At 42.2% G+C, this 26,226-nt stretch overlaps 3 protein-coding genes across 4 annotated transcripts in view; 2 read left to right on the top strand and 1 right to left on the bottom strand.

The window, feature by feature from the left end:
• Window positions 1-3,794: 3,794 nt before the first annotated feature.
• Window positions 3,795-12,193, top strand: ALDOB (aldolase, fructose-bisphosphate B). The gene is made up of 9 exons (XM_042822813.1): window positions 3,795-3,896; window positions 8,761-8,882; window positions 9,158-9,369; window positions 9,618-9,672; window positions 9,822-9,982; window positions 10,205-10,288; window positions 10,763-10,937; window positions 11,119-11,318; window positions 11,709-12,193. Exons 2-9 carry the CDS (start codon window positions 8,771-8,773, stop codon window positions 11,802-11,804), a joined length of 1,095 nt encoding a protein of 364 aa, XP_042678747.1. The 5' UTR covers window positions 3,795-3,896; window positions 8,761-8,770; the 3' UTR covers window positions 11,805-12,193.
• A 564-nt stretch (window positions 12,194-12,757) lies between these two features.
• On the top strand, window positions 12,758-14,940 carry MRPL50 (mitochondrial ribosomal protein L50). Of its 2 annotated transcripts, none has more exons than XM_042822941.1 (2): window positions 12,758-14,290; window positions 14,419-14,940. In XM_042822941.1, the coding sequence occupies exons 1-2, from the start codon at window positions 14,199-14,201 to the stop codon at window positions 14,810-14,812; spliced, it is 486 nt and encodes a 161-aa protein (XP_042678875.1). In that variant the 5' UTR covers window positions 12,758-14,198; the 3' UTR covers window positions 14,813-14,940. The 2 variants fall into 2 exon arrangements, with proteins under 2 accessions (XP_042678875.1, XP_042678874.1); XM_042822940.1 differs by having other exon boundaries at window positions 14,416-14,940.
• A 4,821-nt stretch (window positions 14,941-19,761) lies between these two features.
• Window positions 19,762-26,226, bottom strand: part of PLPPR1 (phospholipid phosphatase related 1) — a 78,659-nt gene continuing 72,194 nt past the window's right edge. Inside the window, exons 6-7 of the mRNA XM_042822754.1 lie at window positions 21,477-21,653; window positions 19,762-19,902 (exon numbers count right to left, since the gene is read on the bottom strand). Coding sequence (XP_042678688.1) covers window positions 19,762-19,902; window positions 21,477-21,653 — 318 coding nt within the window. The remainder of the gene's footprint in view (window positions 19,903-21,476; window positions 21,654-26,226) is intronic.

Here is a 26,226-nt window from a genome sequence, read left to right as displayed (position 1 = left end):
ACAGGTCCCCCTGGCCTGAATGAAGTCCTGCACCAGCCCTGCCCGTCACCCTCCACATACAACGTGCCTGCAAACACAGATGAGTACTGTGCAACTTGAAATACAGGTGATTTCTTTCAGTGGGGTTAAAGGACAGGTTTTCTGCAGTGGGGGCTAGGAGCGTAGGTGAATGAGGAAAACAAATCACTTAATAAACAATACCTCTGATTAGATAGGGATGAACAAGCTGGACTTTGAGACAGTTAGGTAAGACTGTAGAGTACAGAAAACAGGAAACATCCAGCACGAGGCAGAGAGGTGAAGAGGAGGCAGACTCCACTCAGCTCATCTGTTCTGATTAGACTTTAACCTCATCACGCAGGCAGCACTCTCCCGGGGCACTCAGATGCAGGTGTTTTTCATGTGGATGCATATTCAACTCAGATATTCTTCTGAGTTTCAGCAGTTCTTTCCACCTCATTTCAAACCTTTTCATAGCTCTGACCACGTACACAAGTTTTGATAAAATTCAGACTATGTCATTTCCAAAAGTGCAGAGGGAAGCTTTAAGTTAGTTTTGTTGTTGATCCTTTGCTTGATGGCCAGTTATGTAATCTCTGAAACTTCTACATCCAGTTCTTTCTTTTCCTGAGTATTTTTCAGGTGCAGTACAATTTGTCTCTTGTCTGTCTTCATGTTTACTCATTTTCATTTTAAAGGCATACTAATATCAGGCGAAAATCAACATCAGAATGATACTGCTGGACACACAGAAAAACACAGTCAGCAACCAGAAGAACTGTAAGCAATTCTAACCTTTTTTATGTGATGTCTTTAAGCCAGGCTTTCCATGCATTTTGAAGTACTTCATCCAGCAACAGTCTTCACTCAGAACATCAGTGCAGAAGTGACAGAGCCTCTGCAAGCAAGGATATTACAAGCATATTGCAAGGACAGCTATTAGATTGACTTCTACTGCAGAAATCCACTGCCTGCAAATAATGCATTTGGCACTGTCAAAAGCAAAACCACAAAATAAAACATAGATAATAGCTTCAGCCTCCTATAAAGAAAGATTCTGGTGGTCTTTAAAAAATAATTTAATATGCAGAATACTTATGTCAACTTTTATATGGTAACTTCAGGTAAAGAATCAACATTGGCAGAACATTCAAGCCATTCAAACACAAAATTCACTTCTGCTATGCCACGTTGGTGAGAAAGAAATATCACAGGATATCCCAAGTTGGAAGGAACCTATGAGGATCACTGAATTCAACTCCAGAGTCCACACAGGACCACACAGGACCTCCTGTGCTGTGATGTATACTTTGAAGTAACTGCCCACAGCCACAAATTCAATCTTTTTTGAAGCAGTTGTAGCCCTCTACCAGGGTATTGACACAGATATATATCTATAGCCCCATAGCTGCATTATGTTACTCTGAAAAAGGCTTAAACTAACAAACACACAAAAACAAAATTCCAAAACAAGTTAGGTGACTGGAAAGCTGAGAGAGATTACAATACTATAAGTTCAAACACCAGCCAGGTGAAACAGGTTTATAGTTTGGCTGATGCACTAATTTTGCTGTAGAAACGTTTGTGTGGATAATGCTATCTTTTATGAGACAGGGTAGTTTCTGTGCTTAATGAAAGTACACTGCATTCCCCTCACTGTGCCAGTTTACTCTTACCTTCTGTGGAGATACAATACCACTATAACTTCAGAGGTGTAAGTATCCCTAAATTATGTTTACAGAGCTCTGTTCCAGTAAGTCTATTTTAATGTTACTTCACTACTCATTTCTGTGGATTGCAGCCTGCAGCATGGCTCTGCATGTTAATAGCACTGAACCCTACAGTGACATTATCTGGAGTGACTGATCATTCCACATGAAATGGCTGCAATTCCTAAATTAAGTGAGGAACTCAGCCATGAGGTTTTCACATTTCTTTTGCTCAGAATCTCTGCTAGGACTTGTAATACTAGTGCTATCTGTGCTGAATTTTGGCTTAGGAGAAATGGAAACCACACACTAGCCACTTCCCGTATGGAAAAACTATATATGTAATTCTAAAGGAACGAAGAGCTGAAAGGGGCTACAGGGGATTACCTAAAGTGCTTTTAAAATATCAGACAATTTTTATCAGGAAGACTTCTCCAGATTTTCTGTTATAGTTACACAGTCTATATCACAGCACATGGAAAGAAACGCTTCCTTGTATTTACCTGTCTACGACAGCTTCTAAACAAACTGGGAATAATAAGAACCAGTCGTGGGTTTTCACTGCTGTCTTGAAGAAGACTATCAATATAACATCTTCTTGGTCTCAAGAGAGTTTTAGATTTTTTTTTTTCAATAAAAGCACTTTTAATCCATAAAAGATGCTCAATGTTTGTGCTTCAGAAATCAATACGTATTGGAGTTCCCTTTCTAGCTAGGGTGGGAAAAATAGCACATAGAGCAGGGAAAGCTTTCTTATCAGTATCATGTGCTAGAGCATTCTTCACCAAAACAAAGAATGAATCGGGGAGGAGAAAATTAAACAAAACAGAACAAGCATGAGGCCCTCAGTTAGACCACACTCTCAGCTTTCTCAGAAACTTCTCTGCTGACTGTTGTGAAATGCAGACCCTGGCAGCACATTTGCTGTTTAAATGTCCCACAGGCATGGATATTGGAATGCAGCTCTAGGACAGAGGCTCAGGGAACGAGAGCCCTAATGAAGATAGTGCTGCTCAGTGGGAGTGGAAATCAGTCATCTCACTGTGTCCATGTGAAGGCTAAAGGTGTCACCATGTGAGCCAAACAAATGGAGAAACTACGTCATTCTTCAGGCAAATACTGGGGTTTTGGAGTAAAGACATACTAATGTCCAAGGTCACAGAATATACTCTTGCTGACAGTATGATGTTTGCCAAACAGCCCCACACTGTACTTTTCCCATGGATATGGACCTGCAATATGAAGAAAACAAAATCAGGCCTATGTCTGGATTTGGTGAACGGCCATGGCATGATTTGATACAAAATGGAAAGCTGATACACCATATATGGTGTGTGTTTTTCACAGAAAAATCTTGCTAAGCAACTGAAAAGTCTGCATGTCTTGGTAATGTAGGCAGAAGATATTTCAGTGGGCTTTTCATGGAGACTTGCACTTATACCTCTCCCAGTAGGCATATTACTTCTGGCAACCATTATTCTTATTGTGTGAAAGAAAATCAGTATTTGTGGTTTCTCTAATTCTGGTATCATAACATCACGTTTTATCACTCCACATATAAATCAGGAAGTGAAAGCATGTTTCCCTGCTAAATTTTCAGTAGAAGTATGGGGCTTAGGAAACCTCAGGAGTAACAGTAATTCATGCCAGTGAAGGGTCTGCCCCAAAGCTCTGCATTTTCGTTTCTAATCTTCCTGTCAGCACAGCATAGTTCTCTGAATATAAGCTTTCTGAAGATCTAAACCTACATTGAAAGTTATACCCCAGATCCCAGCAAAAACTTTCTATGCTTTCTCTTATAATTATTCACAGGCATGTTTTAGAAGAAAGAGGAATAATTTGAAATAATTGGAAAAGTCTCAGTTTCACAGCATCGTAACTTGCATTATATATACGGGGGAGGGAAAGTGGGTGGAAAAGCAGGGACAGCAAGTAGGTCCAATGATTGCAGGTGGTTGCTGTCTGGCAGCCAATCAGCTATCCTGGGCAAGGACATCTGACCAACCAGCCCAGAGAGGAGGGAGAATAAAGAAGTGGAGGAAAAAAAAAACAACAAAAAAAAGAACAACAACAACAACAAAAAAACCTGCCAAGAATGTTATAAAAGTTAGCGACTGGAAGGACTGGGTCTCTTCGCCTGCAGCCACCTCACCAGAAGCTTGAAGCAGAGGCAGTGTCCAACGGCAAGTAAGTAGCTATTTGTTTCTAAACTGTAGAGCTGGTAACTGATCAGCAGCTGTGAGTCAAGGTGTTTATCTGAGCAAGGCTTTTGGGGGGGCGGTCAGGTTCTGTTTTGTTTTTATTTTTACTTTCCAGAAAAAAACCTGCAAGAAGTGAGCACTCAGCTACGTTGTGGTGATCCTTGTGACCCACTGGCTGTCTAACTTAGTTTAGATATTTAATTCTCTTTGAGTGATTCTTTAGTATAGAGGACTAGAGGAAGAATATATTGGCATTGCTTTCTACTGCTTCATCTGCTTGTGTAGTACATGGATTTTTGTTTTGTAAGGAGAAGAAAGAATGGCTGGAGAATGCAGCTGGTCCTGACAAATGCCTGTGCTGACAGAAGTGTAATTATTTGTGCTCACTGTCAGCAGTGCTGAGGGGATTCTTTGGTAGGGGAATGTATGGTACTGTGCAATGCAGAAAACCAGTCAAAAGAGAACACAGACTTGGGAATACTGTTTTTATGCCTCTGCAACGGGCTGTAACTCTTCCAGTGAGCAGCCAGCCTCAGGAGATTACTTGTCAACAAACTCTGATCCTTACTGAGTCTATCACCCTCCCTATGAGCCCAGCACCCAAAACAACTTAGTCTATCTGAAACTTTGTCCCTGCTCCCCCCACCTCTCCTGCTGCCATCACAAAACTTGATTTCTCAGCTAATTCTGAAGCAGATTTTTATCTCCTCTGATTGGAGCCCAGCCCTGAGGGAGAACTTTCACCTAAGGATCACGGGAGGCTTACTTTCAAGATAAAAGTATTTGCTGCTTGTCCTCAGACAAGGCATGCTCTCACCCTCAAAAAAAAAAAAAAAAAAAAAAAAAAAAAACAAAAAAAAAACACAACCTACTCAAAGACATGTCAAGATGATTAAGTCTGTTTTTTCAGAGCTTATATCAAGGGAAAACATGCTGCTTTTTCTACGTGACATCAGTCTAAATATTTCTTCTTGTCCTGTGCCCTTGTCTCATTTCTCAGCACCTATAAATGAAATATTTTGTTATATTAAAACCTGCATTCCTACCACAAACATGAAGAGAGCAACGTCTTGTTCTTCCCTCGCAGATCCTTCATTGTACATGCAGGAGACACAGCTTCTACTGTAGCTTCCATAACAAAGTACTCCCACAGAGTCACAGAATAGTTCTGGCTGGAAGGACACGGGGAGGTCTGCATGTAGCCTATTGTCCTGCTTGGATCAGGCTGCTCATGGCTTTTCAGGCAGGTCTTGACAGCTTCTAAAGATGAAGACAGCCAACTTGCTCCATTGCTCAGCTGTCCCAGTAGCGAAGAACATTCTTTACATCCATTATGAATCTCCCTTAGTTTCATTTTATGCTTGCTGTCTCACTCTCCTGCCACACAGCTGTGAGGAGCCTGGCTCTGTCTGCAGATCGCCTCAAAAGGTACCAAGGGCTGCTGAAAGGTGCCCACAAAGCTACTTCTGCTCAAGGCAGAGCTAGCCCCAGCCATCTGGCCTTCTCACAGGGAAAGGACTCCAGCTAGACATTCTTGGTGGCATCCACTGAACTCACTCTGGTTTGCTGCCATCTTTTCTGTACTGCAGCTGCATGAAAGTGGATGCAGTACCCTGACATGGTGTAACCCATTCTGAGCAGAGGGGGATAATCCTTGTCCTCCTGTGGCACTCCAGGCCACAGCTCTGCTTGCACAGGGCACTGCTGTGCCTTGTGGCTGGCCCCTCCTCAGCTCACTGCCTGGCAGGCAGTCTCCCAGGTGCTGTTCCTCAGCCTCAATGACCCCAACAGAACCACTGCCAGGAGGCGGCTGGCTATTTGTCCTGGCTCAACTCCATACTGTTCCTGTTGGGCTCCTCCCACTCCCTGTTCAGGCTGGACTGTGTGGTCACCCTGCAACAGAGCACATCAGTCAGTCTTACCAGATGAGTGTTTTCAGTGGTCCAGATAAGAATGTGCTCTGTCAGGAAGGCCTACCTAACCATTCAAACCTACCAGTTTGACAAGTGGCCAAGTAATCAGGTGGCCAGTAGATTTACCAACTATAAAGAGAATATTAAGTGCATGACACATTATGGACCTGACCCTCCAACGCATACAGTGTGAAAGAGGAGTAAATCCAGTCAAGTTAAAGCCATGCCCAAATGTGGCAGGCTCAATTCTTGAAGACATTTTGCTATCAACAGTATGTTTTTATCTATATCTGCAGCTTTTGTGTCTTCAAATCTTGTCATGTGCACTCTTCTGAAACAGAATCTCTTATGTGCACAGTAAATGATATGCACATGTGCTCTGTATTGCAAACTGTTAAGAATGGTTGCTGACTGTGTTTACAAGTAAATGAACAGCCAAAGCCACTCACACTGGACACAAAGCATATTTTGACTTTGATCCAGCACATTTGGAAACAATTTTATAAAAATAGGCAATGAAGACACCAAGAGAAAAAAAACATACAGATGCTCACCTGATCTTTAGCCATCTGCCAACCAGGATCCAGGTGAGATTTTCTGAGAGGTTAGAAGATGATGGTCACTTCAGGTAGCTGGAAATTAAAGAAATTGAAAACATATTAAAGATTCAAAGATGACCTGAAATGGAATTTCTTTTCTCCTTCTGCTGTTTGGCTTGCCTCTGCCCTTTCTTTCTCTCTATTAATACTAACAGAATGCAGTGTTTGTACTGATATCCATAAATACATTTTCACTGCAAGCCCTCCATTATGGTGACGGAGGAAAACTTGAGACTTCAGCAGTGTGATATTTGCTTTTACAACTATGCAGTCCTTTTTCTCCCCACCTCTATTTCCTGCTGGTCAGCTCTGGAGGCTGAACAAAGACCTTTCTTTGTTTATGGAGCTGCTCCACAGTGCTCCAGGTAGCCGTAAGACTGTTGTTATGCATTCAGCACAGTTTTAGGATTTCTTTGTTCTTCCACCTTTTAAAAACAATGATACTGAGCAGTTGACACAAAGAGAATGGTTGCTGTTATGTACGCACACATATCAGTGTGAAACAACTTGAGCTTATGATATTTACCATACTAGCTGACAGACTAAAATGGGTGAAAAAAAATGTTCTTGAGAAACTTTAGTGGGGGGACAATTCTAGATGCTGTTACTGAGTATAAAATTCCTTCATGGAAGAATGAAATGGGCTGCCCAGCCATGGCAGCCTGCATGCAATCCTTCTTCACCAGAGATTCACAGAAAAATAAAATCCTAAATGCAGGGTCTTTTAACATTTTTGACCTTGGAGCTACTTCTCACCTTACAATTGCTCTTTTGCTTTCACTTCTTCACCATTTCAGTGAGACACGCTGTGCATTTTATTACTCACGGTAGCTCAGCAGAGCAGCTGTGAACCACTCACCATGGCCTTTACATATCACTTTGCAGAGACTTTTGAAAAGCCTCCACCTATCCTTTTCCACTCTGTAAGATTCCTGCGTGAGAACTGGAATTAATCTGATGTTTTACTGTTCATTTTTGCCTTGTGGCAAAAATTTTATTGTTCAGTCTTTCAGAGTACACATTTCGGCCAGTACTAACCACTGAAACCTCATACTCCTGCATTTCAGCAATTTGCTTTGCTGGCTGTTCTTGGGTGATAAATGCCTTTTTCCTATCTTTATGCAAGCACAGGGAACAGGCAAGATATGAGACATAAGTCTTGTTGCTTAATGTATTACTAGAGAGAACCCGTAATAGTGTTACTAGAGTGATGGTTTTGTATCTCAACTAGCTGGACAAAAGATTACCTGGATACATCTGCTCATGCTGTAGCACACTACAAGCTGTAAATCTGAAATCCTTTTACTGGTTTGGTAATTCATTAATTCAACTTTGGAGTACCTGCAATTTGCAAGCTTTTTTCACAGAGGCTGTGAACAAATAGAGTTGTTCCTCACCAGTCTGCATAGCAAGTCACTGTTTTTAATCAGGTGCTTCTTTGGTGTTGTTTTTAATGATTTATCTCATGGATGTACCATGTGCTAGTGGACTGGTTGTCCTGTAGCTATAGAAGATGATGACAGAGGAAAAGAGAGTCTCCAGCTCAGACTCACAAGCACATGTGTATAGAGAATTATCTTGGGCTACTCAGATGCTAAACTAAAATTTAATCCTGTTTAATGAGAGATTTACTAAGATCAGATATGGTGTCAGAACAAGACAGATCCTGAAATTCAGGAGCTGGTTGGTTATGTGTATCTGGTAAGCATCTACCAGAAGTGAGAAAACAAAAATGGGTGGTGAATCCTACTAACCTCCCACTTCTCATGAAGAGTAAGCAATGCTCTACAGTCCTTAGATATGGGGAGGAGAGAATCAGAGAACAAAGCAGGAGAGAAGAACTGAAAAGGCAGTCAGACAAAGTAGAAAATACTGTGAAGGCAGGACAGGGAATGAGAGAAGAATTATTAGGAAAAGGGGAAAGCAAAGCAAACTGTGTGAAAGCTGTCGGTTTTCTTATTAGAACGAACAGGCTGCAAGTGCTTTGCAAAGAATTATGCAGCGTCTGCAGTGTGCCTGCTTGTAAATTCAACACATTTGTTTTGGGGGGGAGGGGATGGAGCATAACCTTCCTTTAGCCTCCAAGCAAATCTGTATAAAATACACAGTCATTCACACCTTCTGATTGACTAAGATATGTTTAGATGTGGCTCCTGCTCTTCCCTGTTCTGATTTTGCCAGAGACACAAGAACAACTCACTAGATTTCTGGACATATGTCTTCAACAGCATGGGCTGGACAAGCACAAAGCTTCCAATAGGCATACTCAAGGCTAGTGTCTAAGGTGGACTGTTTGTTCAGTCTGCCCTCATCTTATAACTGCCCTTTTTTTCCACAGATAAGTCACCATGACCCACCAGTTCCCAGCTCTATCTCCAGAGCAGAAGAAGGCTCTTTCAGACATTGCTCAGAGGATTGTGGCTTCAGGAAAAGGGATCTTAGCCGCAGATGAATCAGTCGGTGAGTTACGAAAAGCAATCAATTTGCAATACCCAAGACTTTTGATTTTGGTTCATCTTTGAATTCAGTGGAGTAAATAAAAAACATTTAAAAACTGTTAACTGATCAGGGACAGCTCAGCTACCCAGAGCTGCATCTGAAGCAGCAGAAGGTGACAAACTGTGTGTTGAGGAAAGCTCTACGCTATAGCCCAAGTTCTTTCTATTTAGTATATATGGTGGCTAGGAGGGTAGCAAAGCCTGATACATTTGCCTGCCCTTTGGCAACTTTGTTAGGTACCATGGGAAATAGGCTGCAGAGGATCAACGTGGAAAACACAGAGGAGAATCGTCGTGCTTTTCGAGAAATCCTCTTCTCTTCTGATGCTTCCATCAGCAAGAGCATTGGAGGAGTGATCCTTTTCCATGAGACACTCTATCAGAAAGACAGCAGTGGAAAGCCATTTCCAGCTATCATCAAAGAAAAAGGGATGGTGGTGGGAATAAAGGTGAGTTACATCCTTTCATGCTAAAAGAACTCTTAGGTCATCCACTACAGCCAAATCCATATTGCCATTTGTATCCAATTCAATTCTGTTCTTCCCCTTTGCTGCACCTCTTTCTCCCACCCCTTCCCTCCCTTACACTAGTAGTGTGTTCAGCCCTGTATTTCAGTCACAGTCAATGTGCAAAGGTAGACCCACTCTGGGTCACTCCTGTCATTTTGTAACCCTTTCTATTTTTGCTGTCTTTTCAGCTGGATGCAGGCACTGCACCTCTGGCAGGAACAAATGGAGAAACCACCATCCAAGGTAAGGTGAGATCTCAGAAGCCCCAGTTGTGAGTGATAGAGTGAAAGCCATGGTGCGACTCAGCAGGAGATGCAGCCATGGCTGGTGTCACTGCATGTTTCACAGCTGTATCCTATCCCCTCAGTGAAGCACTGTTCTTTCATCTGCAGGACTTGACAAACTGGCTGAGCGCTGTGCCCAGTACAAGAAAGATGGTGCTGACTTTGGCAAGTGGCGTGCAGTGTTGAAGATCAGTAGCACAACACCCTCTCAACTTGCCATCCAAGAGAATGCCAACACCTTGGCACGTTACGCCAGCATCTGCCAGCAGGTATCTACCCTCCAGAAAAAATTCTTGAGATTCTGTTGCCCCTTCCTTGCTGTTCCCTGTGATAACAGATGAGAGATCTTGAAAGGCTGATCTCTGGGGGTGTTTTGGGAAAGATGAGGATGAAGGGCAGTAAAGCAAGAAGAAATACCACCAAACACAATACGGATGGCAAGTAGTTTTTTCTTCCACACTTACAAAGACTCCCATGTTTTTCTTCCTTAGAATGGGTTGGTGCCCATTGTGGAGCCAGAAGTCTTACCTGATGGTGACCACGATCTCCAACGCTGCCAGTATGTCACAGAAAAGGTAAAGAGATTCCTTATTCTCTGCTTGCCCTCACAAATCACTAGTTATTCTTACACAGAGTTTGTATTGCTCTCAAGCATTTTTAAAGAATAAATTCCTTCAAAACTGCACCACATGAATTCACATCAAATAATTAGCAAAAAGCAAACTTGCAGTAGAATCCATGACTTTTGGATTTCCATTCAAACTCTCAATATAAACATTCTTGACCTCAGAAAGATACATAAAGTGCTTTACTCTTTGTTCAGTACCTCAGTTGCAGGGACAATCCTTGCCAAAATGAAAAATGGTATTCTGGTACTGCAGAAGTTCTCCAGGGCTCTCTAGGACTGCACCTCCTGTAATAAATTCTAAGAGAAAGTGAGATGTGATTTGATCTTCTCACGCTTCCAAGGAATAAGTTGTCTTTCCACAGCAGGTTGAGGTAAAGATTTGAGGACAGGTTTGTATTCAATCCTCCTTTTCAATCATTAGGTTCTGGCTGCTGTCTACAAGGCCTTGAACGACCATCATGTCTACCTGGAAGGAACACTACTGAAACCCAACATGGTGACAGCTGGGCATTCCTGCCCCAAGAAGTACACCCCTCAGGATGTGGCTGTAGCAACTGTCACTACTCTCCTCCGCACTGTTCCTGCTGCTGTTCCTGGTGATTCTTGAGTAGTTCTTATAGTAAAAAAAAAAAAAAAAAACCACAACAACAACAAAAAAAACCCTTTCAGTTTTACTAGACTTGCTCCTACATGTGATACGCTGACTTCTCTGTCATAGTCAGTAAGTGTGGCAGATGGAGCAACCTATTTCTAAGTCTTGAGGCCTCTGTCTTTCAGGAATCTGCTTCCTGTCTGGAGGTCAAAGTGAAGAGGAGGCTTCTCTCAACCTGAATGCCATGAATCAGTCCCCCCTGCCTAAGCCTTGGAAACTGACCTTCTCATATGGGAGAGCTCTGCAAGCCTCTGCCCTGGCAGCATGGCTTGGCAAATCAGAGAACAAGAAGGCGGCACAGGAAGCCTTCTGCAAGCGGGCTCAGGTATGAGGCCTTTCCCTTGATGCAGAGAAGTGCTGCTTAATTTGCACCAAAGTTGTTGTTTTGGTTGGTGTGACAGAAGCCTAATGCAAGAAGCAACAAAGGTTGTTACTAGAGGCAACAGGATAATTTCGTTTTGTAAAGTAGATTTACAACTACTTTGTGTTGGTCTGAAAAAATTGTTCCCCTTTCTGCATAACCACGTGGTTCCCAGAGAGATATCACTGGGAACTGCCTTGGCAGTGCCACAGAACTAATCTAGCTCATATGTAACATTGGTGAATTCAGAAGTTGACTGATTTTCCCCTATTTATGCCCTTTGTTCATTCCTACTATTGTTCTACATCTCTTTCTCACTCTGTGCTATTGGGTTTCCCTCCTTTTCTTTTTCAGATTAATAGTTTGGCTTGCAGAGGACAGTATATCACATCTGGGAAGAGTGACGCAGCTGCCACACAGTCACTTTTCACTGCCAGCTACACCTATTGAAAGCACAGGAATCTGCATTTGTCCTGTCCTTCTACACAAGGTGGAAGATGCTCAGAAATGAAAGAAAAACAAAGAAACCTGATTTCCCTTTCCCTGAACAAAACTGGAAATGGATTAGTTTACTCTCCTACCTTGGCTTCCACAATTTACAAAGGGGATATTCTTTTTTTTCACTTACACTTTCAAAAAACATAATTCTTTCCACGCAAGAAACATCTAACACTGAATCACAAATCCACTCTCCTAGTTTAAACTTAATTCCCAGAGTAGTAGTAGTTCCCTAGTAACTCAAATAGATACCCCCATTACCTCACTTTGCAGTCAAATCCTGAATTATAGAACCTATGTGTATCATTAGTTGTGTGAATAAAACAATAATTAAAATCCAATATATCTCACAAATCCTTATTTTTTATAAATCCTTCATTCTTTTTCATACCTCTGTGGTTCTCAGCAGCACCATAAACATTAAGACAAAGTGTTGCTGTTGCTGAGCTTGGGAAATCCTGCAGAGGTCTAAATGAAATAAGCCAGTAATGATAAAACTGGAGATGTTAATCCTGCTAACTGAAGACAGACACTGAGAAAAGCTCAGAGTGTATGTGAGAAGCTCTACACTAAGCTAAATAACACTGCCATGAAAAGTTTATCCTTCCTAGAGAGAATTATGCATTTTGTTTGGCTTGACAAGGCTGCCAGGCACTGAGTTAGGGTAGCATAAGAAATGTGAGGACTATTTTCCTTGGTGCTATTACTGTAATATTTTCAGAGCAATCAGCCATAAGCGTGCAGGGAGGGATTTTGATCACAGAATCACAGAATGGCCAGGGGTGGAAGGGACCTCAAGGATCACGAACCTCCAACCCCACTGCCACAGGAAGGGCCACCAACCTCCACATTTAATACTAGACCAGGCTGCCCAAGGCCCCATCCAATCTGGCCTTGAACACCTCACCTCTAGGGACAGGGCATCCACAACCTTTCTGGACAGCCTGTTCCTGCACCTCACCACTCTCTTGGTAAAGAACTTAAGCTGGCTTAATTTGAGTAATTTCTACCCTCATAGCACAATTTGAATAATTATGTTGATGTTGAAGGCCCACCGTTTGACCTGTGATATGTTGTCACGTACTTGATAGCGATGCTAAGCTTTCTTAAAGCACAATTACACAGCTATTATGAAAAAAGTGCTAAATATTGTGAAAAATAAAATGTAGTTCTATTTGCTGTACAGGTAGAAACAGCAGAACTAAAGTAAGCAAAAGAATGTTTGCCAGGCAATATAAAACACTGATCACCTGATAAGACCCTGGGGCAGTCCACCAACCTGTGAAGACCATACAAGCCTGAAGGTGCTCATTCCCTCTTAGAAAGCTTATTCCTTCAGCTGGAAGTGGGGGTCAGAACTCCACCTTCAGGCTCACCTACCTGGTAATGGAGGTGAGGTCACCCAGGACCCAGCTTGCGCAGCCACAACCTGGTGCTCTGCTTGTCCCAGCCATTGGCACCTACTGCTCTGGCAGCAAAGAAAGCAGGTGAATCATTTTCCTGTAACTTCACGGTGCCCTTCCTGTTAACAGCCACCCATTTTAGAGGCAGTGCATCACAGAGATCCAACACTCACAGTAATCACACACTCACAGAATTGAGGCATTGGAAGGGACATCTGGAGATCCCCCAGTCCAACTCCTTGCTCAAGCAGGCTCTCTATGGAAGGTTGCATGGAAAAGCATCCTAACAGGTTTTGATTATCTCGATGAAGAGACACCACAACCTCTCCAGGCAGCCTGTTCCAGTGCTGTGAATTCATGTGTGCATTCATCCCATCCTGACCATGGTAAACCAGTAATATACGAACTGAGTGACTTGTCAGAAGGCACTCAGGCGCCAGCAGCAGGGACAGGCACAGCACCTCTCTTCTGGTTCAGCTGTGGTCCCCTACATCTCCATGCACCTGAATTCCAACAAGCTCTGCTCACAGCGAGCAGCTCATTGCAGCACGATGCAAAGTGTGCAAAAGGCATCCCCTGCATCCGGCAAAAGACCCTCTCCTCCTTTCGAAAATGAGCGCCTTGGCTTTGCCAGGTAACTCCCGTTCGTGCGGGGGACAGCTGCCGCGCACACTGCGTGAGACACAGCTTCTTTCTGACTGACTTACGGCCAGGACAGATCAACGTTCGCTGCACCGAGCGTTGTTTCTCGCTCTTACAGAACACAGGAAAACGGCTCTTGTCCCAGCGCCGTGCGCCGCAGCGCAGCCCGCAGGACAAACCACGGCGAGAGCACTGGAGCGGCACTACGGCTCCCGTCAGGCACGGCGGGAGGTGGCGCTGACGTCATTTCCGGTCAAGTGTAGAACGTCATTTCCGGCCAGGTGTGAGGCTTCTTCGCAAGATGGCGGCCGCCATAGGGCTGCTGGTGGTCGGACGGCGGTTGAGAATGGGGCTGGGCCGCACGCCGCTTCGGGCGCTGTGGGGCGGCCATAGGTGAGAGCTTGGGGCTGCGTCTGGGGCTGGCGGCACGGTCCGCCGTTGCAGGCAGTTGGCTCTGCTGGGAGGCGTTTTTAAATGTCTGGGCACAGCTTTAGTGACTGACTTTTCTTTAATGCCAGCAGGAAGGAGGACAAAGAAGTAGGAGAAGACAATGTAATTCCTCAAGAAAAAAAAAAGGAACCCAGCCTGATCTGTCCCCCGCCACGCAGCAGAAAGTATTTTCCTCCAGAGGACCTACAGAGCATCCTCGAGGCTCGTGTCAAGGAGATTTGTGGGCCATCACTTGCTGGCAACTGGCAACAGACGTCTCTGAAAGACAACAGGTTGAAATATCGGCTCCTGGCTCAGCTTGCAGAAGAACTTGGTCATGCTGTGCCCAACTCACAGCTCCACTTGATGTGCAGTGCACAAGATGTCCTGACTTTCTATAGCACTCCTGTGAAGGATATGTCAAAGTTCGATGAGCTGTGTGCTGCAGAACTGCCCCCAAACTTGAAGATTGCCTGGGAGCGGTGAGACCAGGAAGCATCACTGCACTTTGGTTGGATTCTTAAGGCCAAATTGTGGAGCTGGAGCAGAACCATTTCATTGTTATATCAACCTGATATGAATATCACCAATAAAAATGCATCTATTTGTCTTCAGATTTGTTTCTTTTTATTGTATACTGAAAAAGTGGAAGTTGTACTTAATGAAATAGTGTTGTGATGCTTAACAGCTGCAGGTCTAGTGGGGGTAATTAAAGTGATGCTGCTCATAAACATCTCGTCTTTCATTCCAAGCCGTGTAATGGGATTCAATGAGTGTGTGTTGCTCTGTTTTGTGATGCTGTTTAGCTCAGTCACCAAGACTAGGCCAGCAAATTCTTGGAGAAGGTGTGGGGATGTATGCTGGCATCTTCGCTGTCCCCTCCTCTTGCCTTTCTGAGAATCAAAATTGTGTTAGAAATGCTTCTAAAACCCATCACAGACATCATCTTAAAATAGAACTCCACTTGTTCTACTAAAAATTAGTATATGAACATAGTGATTGCCAGGCAGAGCTCTGAAACCTATTTGCTCTGTAGCAGTGAACTCTCAGCAGCCATCAAGGTAGCTTCTGGCATTCTTCTGTGACCTAGTTTTCGTATTCTAAGTTTTGCTGGCCCTTGTAGCAGCCATTACTCAATGTTAATTTCTCTTTCACATACTAGAAGGAGCCAGGAGGAACAAGAAGAGTCCTGGGTACACCTGTGGTACTGGCCGGGGAGCAAGAGAGGCCACATCCACAAGCAGGATCACTTGGCCCTAGCATGCAGCTCAGCTACAGCTGCCAGTTGCATTACATAAGCCAGGTTTGCATGAAACTTCATGTACTCCCAAGAACTGTACATCCACTTTAAGGTGATGCAATACTGATGAAAAGCACAGCATTGCAATGTATTTATTTTAGGCAATATGTCTTTACTAGAGACTGTGGAAGCCACTGTTAGGTCTCTGTACAGAAGCTGCCTAAACTTGCTGTAAATGGCACACTGAGAAGGTTGTACCTCTGAATAAAAAACCCAAAAAACCCCATGGACCACATCTGCAAAAAATGAGATACAGAATATAACTGGGTTTATTTTAGTATTCATTTCCCCTGCTAGCCCTTTGGAGCATGATGAGGTGCTGCTGACTGGGCATATCAGATGGAGTATTCTTTGCTGATGATCTTCCCTAATGCCATTATCTTCCTAAGACAGCAGAACCAGCCAAGTTTATTCAGCAGTTCTCCCCCAGTTTGAGGGAATTTGGATCAAAGTTGTAGTGAAGGCCCCAGAACGCTTCTTGTGATTCCTCATGGTTCTGTACGGCCCAAGTCTGATCCTGACATTCTTAAGACTGACCCAGACATCAGAAGAGTCATGAGAAAATATCTACATGGAGAAATTACTGCATGACAAGACACAAACAGACATCCCATGTTTTCTTTGTGCAGCAATATACAGAAGAGACAGAAACCACACTACTTTTTTTTTTTTTTTTTTTTTTTTTTTTTTTCATCTGTTTTGGAAAAAAATATACAAAAAAAAGCGAAGAACCAAAATGGAAATGTGAGGTAAACATTCCAGTAAAAGTACAGACAGAGGCTCCATTCTTTAAAGGATACACACAGCAGTTATCACCATGCTACAAGGATGAGATGCAGGAAAAGCCTAGAAACAGTGAGACATCATGTAATGAAGCCTTTGCCCCAGCTCTCACCATGATATATGCATTCTTTTTGATCTCCCCCTGCCTCCCCAACCCCCAATTATCTCTTTATTCCTTAAAGAGTGTTGCCGAATTTTGAGATAGCTGTACAGATAGAAATTCTGCATGGCAGTATTTACAAAAATGCAGGCTGCTACTACAGACTGTGTCAGTTCAGGTATTTAAATTTTTTATTTTATTTTTTTAAACTCACCAAAGCCCCTCAGTGAAAACAACATTGTCAGGGCACAACTGGCTCAATGCTGAGGCCAATCTGAATACTCAGTAATGCCACTTCACAGAAGATGTGGCATCACCTTTCCCTTGTATCAGTGTTACCTCATAAATCTAGGATGAAGTTATGACACACTTACAGCACAGCCTCCGCTCCACAGTGATGGCTGTATATCCCCATAGTCAGTTCCTGAAGCCAGGTTCCACTGGGAGCTTAGGCTGGGCCTAGGGGAGGATCTAGGGACATGATATAGTCAGCTCACATGCTATCAGCTACTACTATAAATTTTCATGTCCAGTCTGTCTATATTGCAGACTGGATACGCCACTTCAGTTATTCTTCAATAACTAGCACAATCACTCACACCAGAACAACCAGGCTCTGATTCAGTCAGATACTTAAGCATACATCAGATCTGCCAAGTTTGGAAGCTGCACGGCTAGCTGAAGTCTGTGATGCTAAGGCTTGCTTAAGTAGCTCACTGAATCAAGGCTGGATGTTTACTACTTGTTAGTTTGGGTTAGATTTCTGATCACCATTATTTTCATCTGAGTTAAATATATGTAATTACTTCAGAGCTTACCAAGATCAGAATCTGACCTGCTGGTTGAAGCACTTTGTTATGGTAAGAAAAGGTAAAAGTGAATTTTTTCTTTTTTCTCAAGATATATTAATTCAAAAATGAAAAAAATCCGTGTACAAATATCACATAACAACACCAACAATTCCATAGATGTAATTCCTCAGTGCACACTTTAAACAAGAAAAGGGTTTTTTTTTGTTTTTTTTTTTTTTTGTTTTTTTTTGTTTTTTTTTTTTTCTTTTTCTATTTTGATTTTAAATTCTGGCATAATAATATTAAAGCTGACAAAAAATCAGGGCAAGCTACATCACTTCCTCATACAAAAAAATGTACAAAACATTAGCTTCTAACTAGACATAACATAATACTGATCATCACAGTCTGACACTTAGTAACTGTGTGTCTTGAAGTATTGTACTGGAGGGTAATAAAAAATAGCTTCTGCTGCCAGTCTTCCATCTCAAGTCACTTCAGTCATAGAGGCAGAGTGATTCTGCAAAGATGAAAACACAGACACATGAGCACTGGTACATGTCACTTACATATGTTGTGTGGAATGAATGAGAAGGCCCTTCACCAAATGCAGAGATGTGACGTTTGTCACCCAACCAGCGTAGTGCTTTAGAGGAAGAAATGGCTGCAAATGTGATTGCTGTCTGTTGCGAGCTTATGACAGGCAGCTTGAACTGAGCCCTGCTCCTGGGCTGTGAACACTCACTAGCTGCTCTGCAAAACAAGGTGCCACTTTTTCCTGGGAATTTTCGAACTGGACTGAATTTTGTCCAGAGGCACACGTCAGTGTGGGTTCATAGCACTCCTTACAGTCACATAGCTAATGCCATCTCATGCGCCTATCCTCAGTCACTAAGAGTCTGTAAACAACATAATGTCATTTCACATGTTTGGCTTTGTGTGATGTACGTGTGTAGATCCTACAGCTCAATGCTAGGCAACTTACAGAGCTTAAAACCATTAAAACCATCAAGAAACCTTACGTGGAGGGTAAGTATGGCAAAACACAGGCAGGCACAAAAGTCCTCTTTGTGTCAAAACAGACAGTGCTGATTCTTGGAGGCCAGTGTCCAGGAGCTTGGTAGCAGCGCTGGTTTGTCCTCAAATCACACTGCATCTGCAGGTTTTGTGTGCATGCAAGGAAAACACGAGTGGGGACAGATGCAGAAATCTCCAAGAGAAGGATATTCCCTATGTCAGAAGGAACACTAACAAGCAGCCACTCCAGGGATTAATTATAATAGCTTCTTAATGGCTTCAAAGTAGGATCATATTTTTCTTCTCTTTCTTTTTTTAACCCCTGCCTATTAGGTGTATGGTCATTTAGAAAACGATACCCTGAATCAGACAAAATTACCTTCTTGATTAGAGCGCACATCATCAGTTAAGGCTCAGTCCCTACCTGCACCTCTCAGTCCAGAAGCTATAAATAGATGACTAGAGAAAATTTTTCATAATCTGTAAATGCTTTCACCTTTTCTGTCATATACAGTGCAGTATAGAAGGATTTTGTTTCTGGACTGCAAGTCCACCAAGAGAAAACTTGATGCACAATCATTTGAAAGTCTTCCAGCAGAGTTTTGCTACAAGTCAATCACAACTGACTATTCAATTAAGCAATTTTTTTCCAAGTGTTAGAAATATCTTTTCCATTTTCTTTAAATGATTATTTTCAATTAATTTGCCAAAGGTTTGACAAAAGATAGTACTAACCTTGCCACAAACCAAGCAGACAGCTAATGCAGGAAGTATAATTTAAAGGACAAACTCCACAAGGGCATCTCAGACAACTGATGAACTACAATTCCTCCTTGTTCCAAGGAATTCTTGGCAGATGGCATTTGCTTGTTTGTTTTGGGTAGGTTTCATTTATGCCAACACAAGCTATCCAAAGTTAGCTGTTTAACAACAACATCATCAGTGATCATAATTACACTAGCTTTTTTTTTTGCAGACTTGAGAGAAAGTTGGCTTCTTTGATGGCTTAGATAGAAAACAGTATAATATTTCTTAATTTAGAAGTTACTGAGCAGTAATAAGGATAAAAATCTAATTTTTATCCTCACTGGACAGCGCAAGTTATCCTCAGGATTATAAATCTTAAAGTAAATCTTTAAGACATCCCAAAAGCATTCTTAAGTGTGATTACACACTTATCTTTACTTTTCTCTCAGTTTACTGTTCTAAGCAAAACTCTGTCATTGCACAGAAGGCATGTGAAATCCTACTGATTAAGTTCTGGATGTGCAAGAGGAGAAGAAGATCTACAGAATTTGGTGGCTCAAAGGATAAATGCCTTTAAAAAATCTCCCCTGATGCATATTCTCATTGTTCAATGGGCTTAGTATTAGGAATGAAACCAGCTCCAGTTTTTAGTCTGCCATATGGAAAATATACTTTGTGATGGTATGGGTGAGAGGATTTACAGTACCTGTGCACTCAGTGTCTCCAGAGGACTTTCAACTCTTGGAAAAGCCATTAATGGCATTCCTCGTGGGTCTTCAGGCTTCGGTTTAGAAGGAGCTCCATGGGTGCCCTTAAAGTTATGGACAACACATATCCCCTGCACAATGTGAAAAATGAAGACAAACATAATGAAGTCAGCATGTGTTGTCCAGAGAAGTAACTCACAGCAATTCCCACCCAGGTCTCTCAACTGCAAGTTTTTGCACATAACTTCACCTTGGGATTTTGAGTAGAGGCATTGTCTGTCTCATTTGGCTGCAGTGCACTGACTGCCATAGTTGGCCTTCTGGGTATCTTAGTAAAAGGGTTCATCCTCTTGGCTGAATCATTCTCAGCTTTCTTTTGTTTTATACAGCAGACTCCCATCATGTCTGCTTTATCATCACAAAATCTAGGATTAGGTTGTTGCTGCACTGTCTCAACCAAATAATCCCTTGAGATTGTGACTTCCAATTCCAAACATTAAAAACAGCTCATTCAGTCACTAGTCATTCCTCACATCTGGATGGCACCAAGCTCAGTTAGCACCACAATTGCATAATTCTAGCACAACTCCTGCAATGTTCATCCTACAAGGTCTGCTGTTGTGCACGATGATACCAGTAAGGCCTCACCTTACACATATTTGCTTAGGGTTTAGGAACAGAATGGAAAGAAGGCATGCAGAAACTCATACATCTGCTGCCAGAGCATATCCTGCAGCCAGTTCCTTGCTGGCTGTTTTTTGCTGCTCTCTAGATCTGACTAAGGAGTAGGATGCAGCCTGGGTGAATGGTGATTGTGGAGTATACAGAGAAAGAAAATGTTTGTAGCTACACAGTGGATGGTTTTGAAGGATATAGCTTTTAAATGGAATTACGAACATTTTGTTCTTTTGTAACAGTGGGAATCACCTTGAGTACTGTGTGGGGTAAATCCTCAGCAAGAGATCCCTCACCGTGCAAAGCACACCACACAATCAACAGTGGAGTAAGTAATGCTCTAAGTCTAGAGGAGGACACTGTTCCAAGATTCTGAGGAAAGGCTACTGATGGCACGTGTTAATACATGTGATTATCCTAATGAACCAATCAAATCACAGAATCATCAGGGCTGGAAAAGATCACTAAGACCATCTAGTTCAACTGTTAACCAATCACTGCCATGTTCACTATTTAAGTAGTTCTGTCTCCAAGGGAGTTTCTCCTGATTTTCCTTTCTATTGCACTTCTTCTGTGGTCAAAAACAAAGAGGAAAATGAAGACTACTGCTCAGAACCCCAGAAAAACGCTGTACCCTACATTTCTGCCCATAGAAGGTCGCCAGCAGTTTAGCAACATGTGAGGGAACAAGTCTCAAACATTCTGCCTCTCTTTGGTCATTAACTGAAATCCTACACCATTTTCAAAGCATTTTTCCGGGAAAGTCATGTGAAAGCATGGTCAGTTAGTTAAAATAAAATAATCTTGAAATACACATGAATACACAAATGTCATCATATTAGCCTTATTAATTAATATCAGCTTGATTTCATATTGGAGTTTTCTCTGATGACACACTCATGACAAGGGGCTAGAATTAGTTCCTAACAATTGGTTTAATTAGCTCCAAGAGACCACAGGAGAGGAGCAATATTATGTTTATTTCAAACACATACTTCTAAAAGGAATGGGGAAGAATTGATAGGCTTACCAGAAACAAGGCGACTGCACTTCCCAGGATGAAGCCTGCGATCACATCTGAACAATGGTTTCGATACTCGGAAACTCGATTCAGCCCGGTGAGGAATGCAGCACACAGGGTGCCCAGGCACAAGACAGGTTTGGCTAGCCTGCTGCTCTTTGTTTTAATTGTGCTTGTGATGTACATCTGAAAGAAGTACGACCAAAATTGAAAAGGAATTTGGCACAAAGCTTTTTTTTTTTTTTTTTTTCCTTCTAGTCATATCATAATTCAGCAGGGATGTGACAAAATCCACGGTTCATGAATAAAAGCCTTGAGAAATGGAGGAAGAGATTTATGATAACTCAGTGAATACTCTCACGTAAATAAAACAGGTTCTGAAATTGATGTTTCAGGATGTAAAATATCCAATCAACTGTATTTACTATGTACTGGATTTCTGAGCTATTATGTACAGCTCAGTTTCACTGTCTTGACCTTTTTAAGCACTTGCTCAAATGGCAGCAAATATGTGCTGAATGTAAATGACAAACAATTCCTGCAGAACTGTGATGAGAACATAGTGGAGCACCTATTCATGCCACCTATAGCCTTCTAAGCAGTAGTCAGGTTAAGAAATAGATTCTTAGCATTAAGAGGAACCACTACAGACATTTTCTGCAAGGCAAAATAAAATTCAGAATAAAAGAAAGGTTTCTTTCAAAGCAGAGTTGATTATGAAAACGTAATTCTAGCGCATGAAGTTTCACTATGCTCACAATGTTGTTTAATGAATTCGACATGTTTTAAGCAGTTAATAATTTATTTTAAATGCATTTTGAAAAAAAAAAACAAGCAAACAAACAAACACAACAGAACAGTAAAAACTTGTGTCACAGTGGCTAGTCATTAATTCCAGAGCCTCAAAATGCTGAAGATAAGCAAACTGAGTCTGATGAGAAAAACAATACAATAAGATCGTTTTCATCAAGCACAGGTACCTACAAGAACGCCCAAGATTTGTTAAGGGCAGGCTGACAGAGCTGGCTGTTCAGCCTGGAGAAGAGGAGGCTCTGGGGAGACCTGAGAGAGGCCTACCTGTATCTAAAGGGGGCTGTAGGGAAGAAAGGGACACAATCTGTAGCAGAGTCAGTTGTGATATAACAAGGGGAAACAGGTTCAAACTAAAGGAGGGGAGATTTATCACTGGACCTGAAGAAGTTTTTTTACAATAAGGTTGGTGAGGCTTTGGCACAGGCTGCCTAGAGATCTGGTGGATGCCCCATCTCTGTAGCCATTCTAGGTCAGGCTGAACTGGGCTCTGAGTACCTGATGGAGCTGTAGGTGTCCCTGTTCGTTGAAACTGAAATGATGTTTCTCAAGGCCACCTTGTCCATTGCCTCCTATATATCCCTTTCTTCTGCTCTACTATATGTATTATTTCATTTAAACTTTCTCCCTGTCCTACTTTTTTTCCTCTTTCTCATTATCTGGTCTATCAAATGCCTCTGGTGCTGGCTTCCCCTCTCTGGCTGGTGTTAAACAAATTAGCCCTAAGACCATTACAATATTCTACCTTTAGATGTGGGCACTGACCTGCTGGTACATAAAGGAGCAGAGCAACTGACCAGTGGGGTATATCTGCTCGTACCTGGACAAAACTACTCTGCCAGCTGCCAAGCAACTGCACTACTGAACTTTTAACAGCTGAATTTGCTAGATCTCTGCCTGAGGAAATGAAGTCTTCTAGTGAACGCATCAGATAAATGTGAATTCAATTTGTGAAGTGGAACATTATATAAAAGAACTGAGATGGAACTAAGTTACACTGAGGGCTCCTGCTCCCTTTGTTTCTCCAATCCGACATGGGAATGCACACACCTTGAAATGACAGCTACCAAATGACACTAGGTGGCAATCTTGCCCCAGTTTTGCCGGTAGCTTGAGCTGAGCCTGACCAGCACTGAAACTCACGTTAAAGCTTTTCTTTGGAAACAATAGGGAAAAAATATTATTTAAGTGAAGAGCCACTGTGTGAATAATTACTGCCCCATCCTTTCACCCTGTGCATTTCTTCCCGCAGAGGCCACTTCAAATGGGCAATTCAAAGATTGCTTTCTAATTCCCCACCAAAGCACGGCTGCAATTTACAACATCCAAAGGAAAATAATTACTTCCTTAAAGCAAGAATGCAGCCCTGCTGTGACAGCTGCAATCTCCAGCTAGAGAGATCAATTCATCCCTGCTTATTTTCTTAAGGCTAAGAGATGAAATGATGTTTAGCTTACTCATGCTAGAATCATAGAACTCTTTGGGTTGGAATGGACCTTTAAGACCATCTAGTTCCAATTCCCCTGTTACAGGCAGGGACACCTCCCACTAGTTCAGGTTGCTCACTACCTGCCCTTATAAAAAGACCCTCCCCAGCTTTCCTGTAGGCCCCCTTCAGGTACAGGAAAGGTGTTATAAGGTACCCCTGTGCCTTCTCCAGTCCCAGCTCTTTCAGCCTGTCTTTGTAGGGGAGGTGCTCCAGTCCTCTGATCATCTTTGTGCCCTTCCTCTGAACCCACTCCAACAGCTTGATGTCCTTGTGTTGGGGCCCCAGAATTGGATGCACAACACCAGGTGGGGTCTCACGAGAGCAGAGTAGAGGGGCAAAATCACCTCTCTCAACCTGCTGGTCATGCTTCTCTTGATGCATGCCACAAGGCCTTCTGTGCTGCAAGTGTGCATTGCCAGCTCATGTCGAGTCCTTCATCAGCCAAAACCTCCAAATCCTTTTCCTCAGAGCCATTCTCCTTCCAGCTTGTATTTGTGCCTGGGATTGCCCTGACTCAGGTTCAGGACCTTGCACTTGTCCTCGATGAACTTCATAAGGTTGGCATGGTCCCACTTCTCAAGCCTGTCCAGGTCCCTCTGGAATTTCTTCTCTCTAGTATGTCGACTGTACCACTCAGTTTGTGTCATCTGCAGTTTCACTGAGAGTGTACTCAATCCCACTGTCTGTGTTGCCTACAAGGATGTTAAATAACACTGGTCCCAGCACTGATCTCTGAGGAATGCCACAAATTACTGGTCTCCACTTGGACACTGAGCCATTGAACGCAACTATCAAGTGTGACCATCCAACCAATTCCTTATCCAGTGAGTAATCCATCCTGCAAATCCATTTTTCTCCAATTTGGCAACCAGAATGTCATGCAGGACTCCCTCACTAATGTGGGAGTTTCATTACTATAGATGGGATGTCACCTAAAGCACTCAAGATTCACACATCTTGGCAGGAAAACATAAACTTGTAGTAAAGAGAACATTTTTAGCAATGAAGATAATTAACCATGAAAACAGACTGCCAAGGGAAGTGATAGATTCTCTATCACAAGGAGGGTTTTAAACGAGACAGGCTGTTTTTTCTGGATCTGTGCTCCAGTTCATCCACAGATAATCAAATGAGCTTGGAAATTACTGGGTGAGATTCTTCATTTTGGTGAAAACTTGGGATCAGTGTGGCTTTAGCTTTATTGCTTTAGTCCATAATGCAAAGACGCTTTTTGAAGATTCTCACAATATGTTTGCCCCTTCAGTTTTTCAAAGCCTTATGTAAGAGCCCAAAATCGCAGTGAAAATTGCTTGAATTTGATTTCCTACACGCTATAGGGTGTTTGATAAATTCCCTGGACTATCTATGAGGTAAAATTATTTACAAAACACTACATGTGAAAATGAATTGTTTGATGTGTGTGTGTATGGGGAGGGAGGGGAAGAGGAAATGAATATAAAAAGATGTGAGGAAAGGAGAAAATTGATATACAAAAATAATTAACATATGCTTTATCTATATAATTTATTCAGCTTCCTTAGTGTATTTATCAGCACTCTCAAATGATGAATTTAGCAACGTGCAATGTGTGATAGTAGCATTCATCCCGCATCTCCCATCTATTTTCAGACAGACCAAAGCATAGACAGCCAAGAAATTTTTTTCATTTGCAAGTTTAAAATAGACAGACATTTATATATATGCCTGTATTTATACACGTATGTAAATGTATGCTCACATATATTTATAACATATGGTGTATCTGTGCTGAGGAAGGCTGAGTGGAGGAGTCTGCCTAGTCCTGATGTAGAAGTGAGGGAGATTTATTTTCCCTGGAAAGATTACAATTTCAGCCCAGTTCTGGAAAAACTGGTGTCCTGCAAGCTTTATAGATAATCTTTGCCATGGAAATTTCTACACTAAGAGCCAATGACAACTGTCTGTCTTACAGAATGTTATGCAACCTCCTGGATGTTCACTGAAGTTTCCTTAAGTGTCAGAGCCCTGAATTTCAACAATTAATCTGGCAGGTGTATGTGTACAAATGGAGAAAATTGACAGAGGGGTCACAGTGACCTGGGTTACTGAAAGGACTTGCTGTAGGTATTTAGAATGTCCCATACACTGCAAGTTTACTGTCTAGGAGTATTGCATCACTCTAGTGTTGTCTAGGTTGTGACAACCATCATGAGGTGGAGTCTTCTAGTCAGATGGAAGTGACAGAAGGAGTTATTTGTGGATACTGCTAGGTCAGTGCCTAGCTTAAGAATCCTAAAAATACTACCAAAATGTTGACAAGACTGCCTTGTTGTAGCCTTTAGCCACAGAGACCATCCTGTGATTGTACAAAAGCTCTCATTGCTTGCTCTCACTTCAGAAAAAACAAACAGGAGAATTAGCAAGAGGCTACAATAAGAGATCATTTAAATGCAGTGAAATACTTTAATTTTATGTGTTCAG

The sequence above is a fragment of the Centrocercus urophasianus genome, unplaced genomic scaffold (genome assembly GCF_019232065.1).
Source record: "Centrocercus urophasianus isolate 14NV4802_14NV808 unplaced genomic scaffold, USGS_Curo_1.0 seq_21, whole genome shotgun sequence".
NCBI classification, from domain to species: Eukaryota; Metazoa; Chordata; class Aves; order Galliformes; family Phasianidae; genus Centrocercus; species Centrocercus urophasianus.
This window is presented reverse-complemented; position numbering and strand designations above follow the sequence as displayed.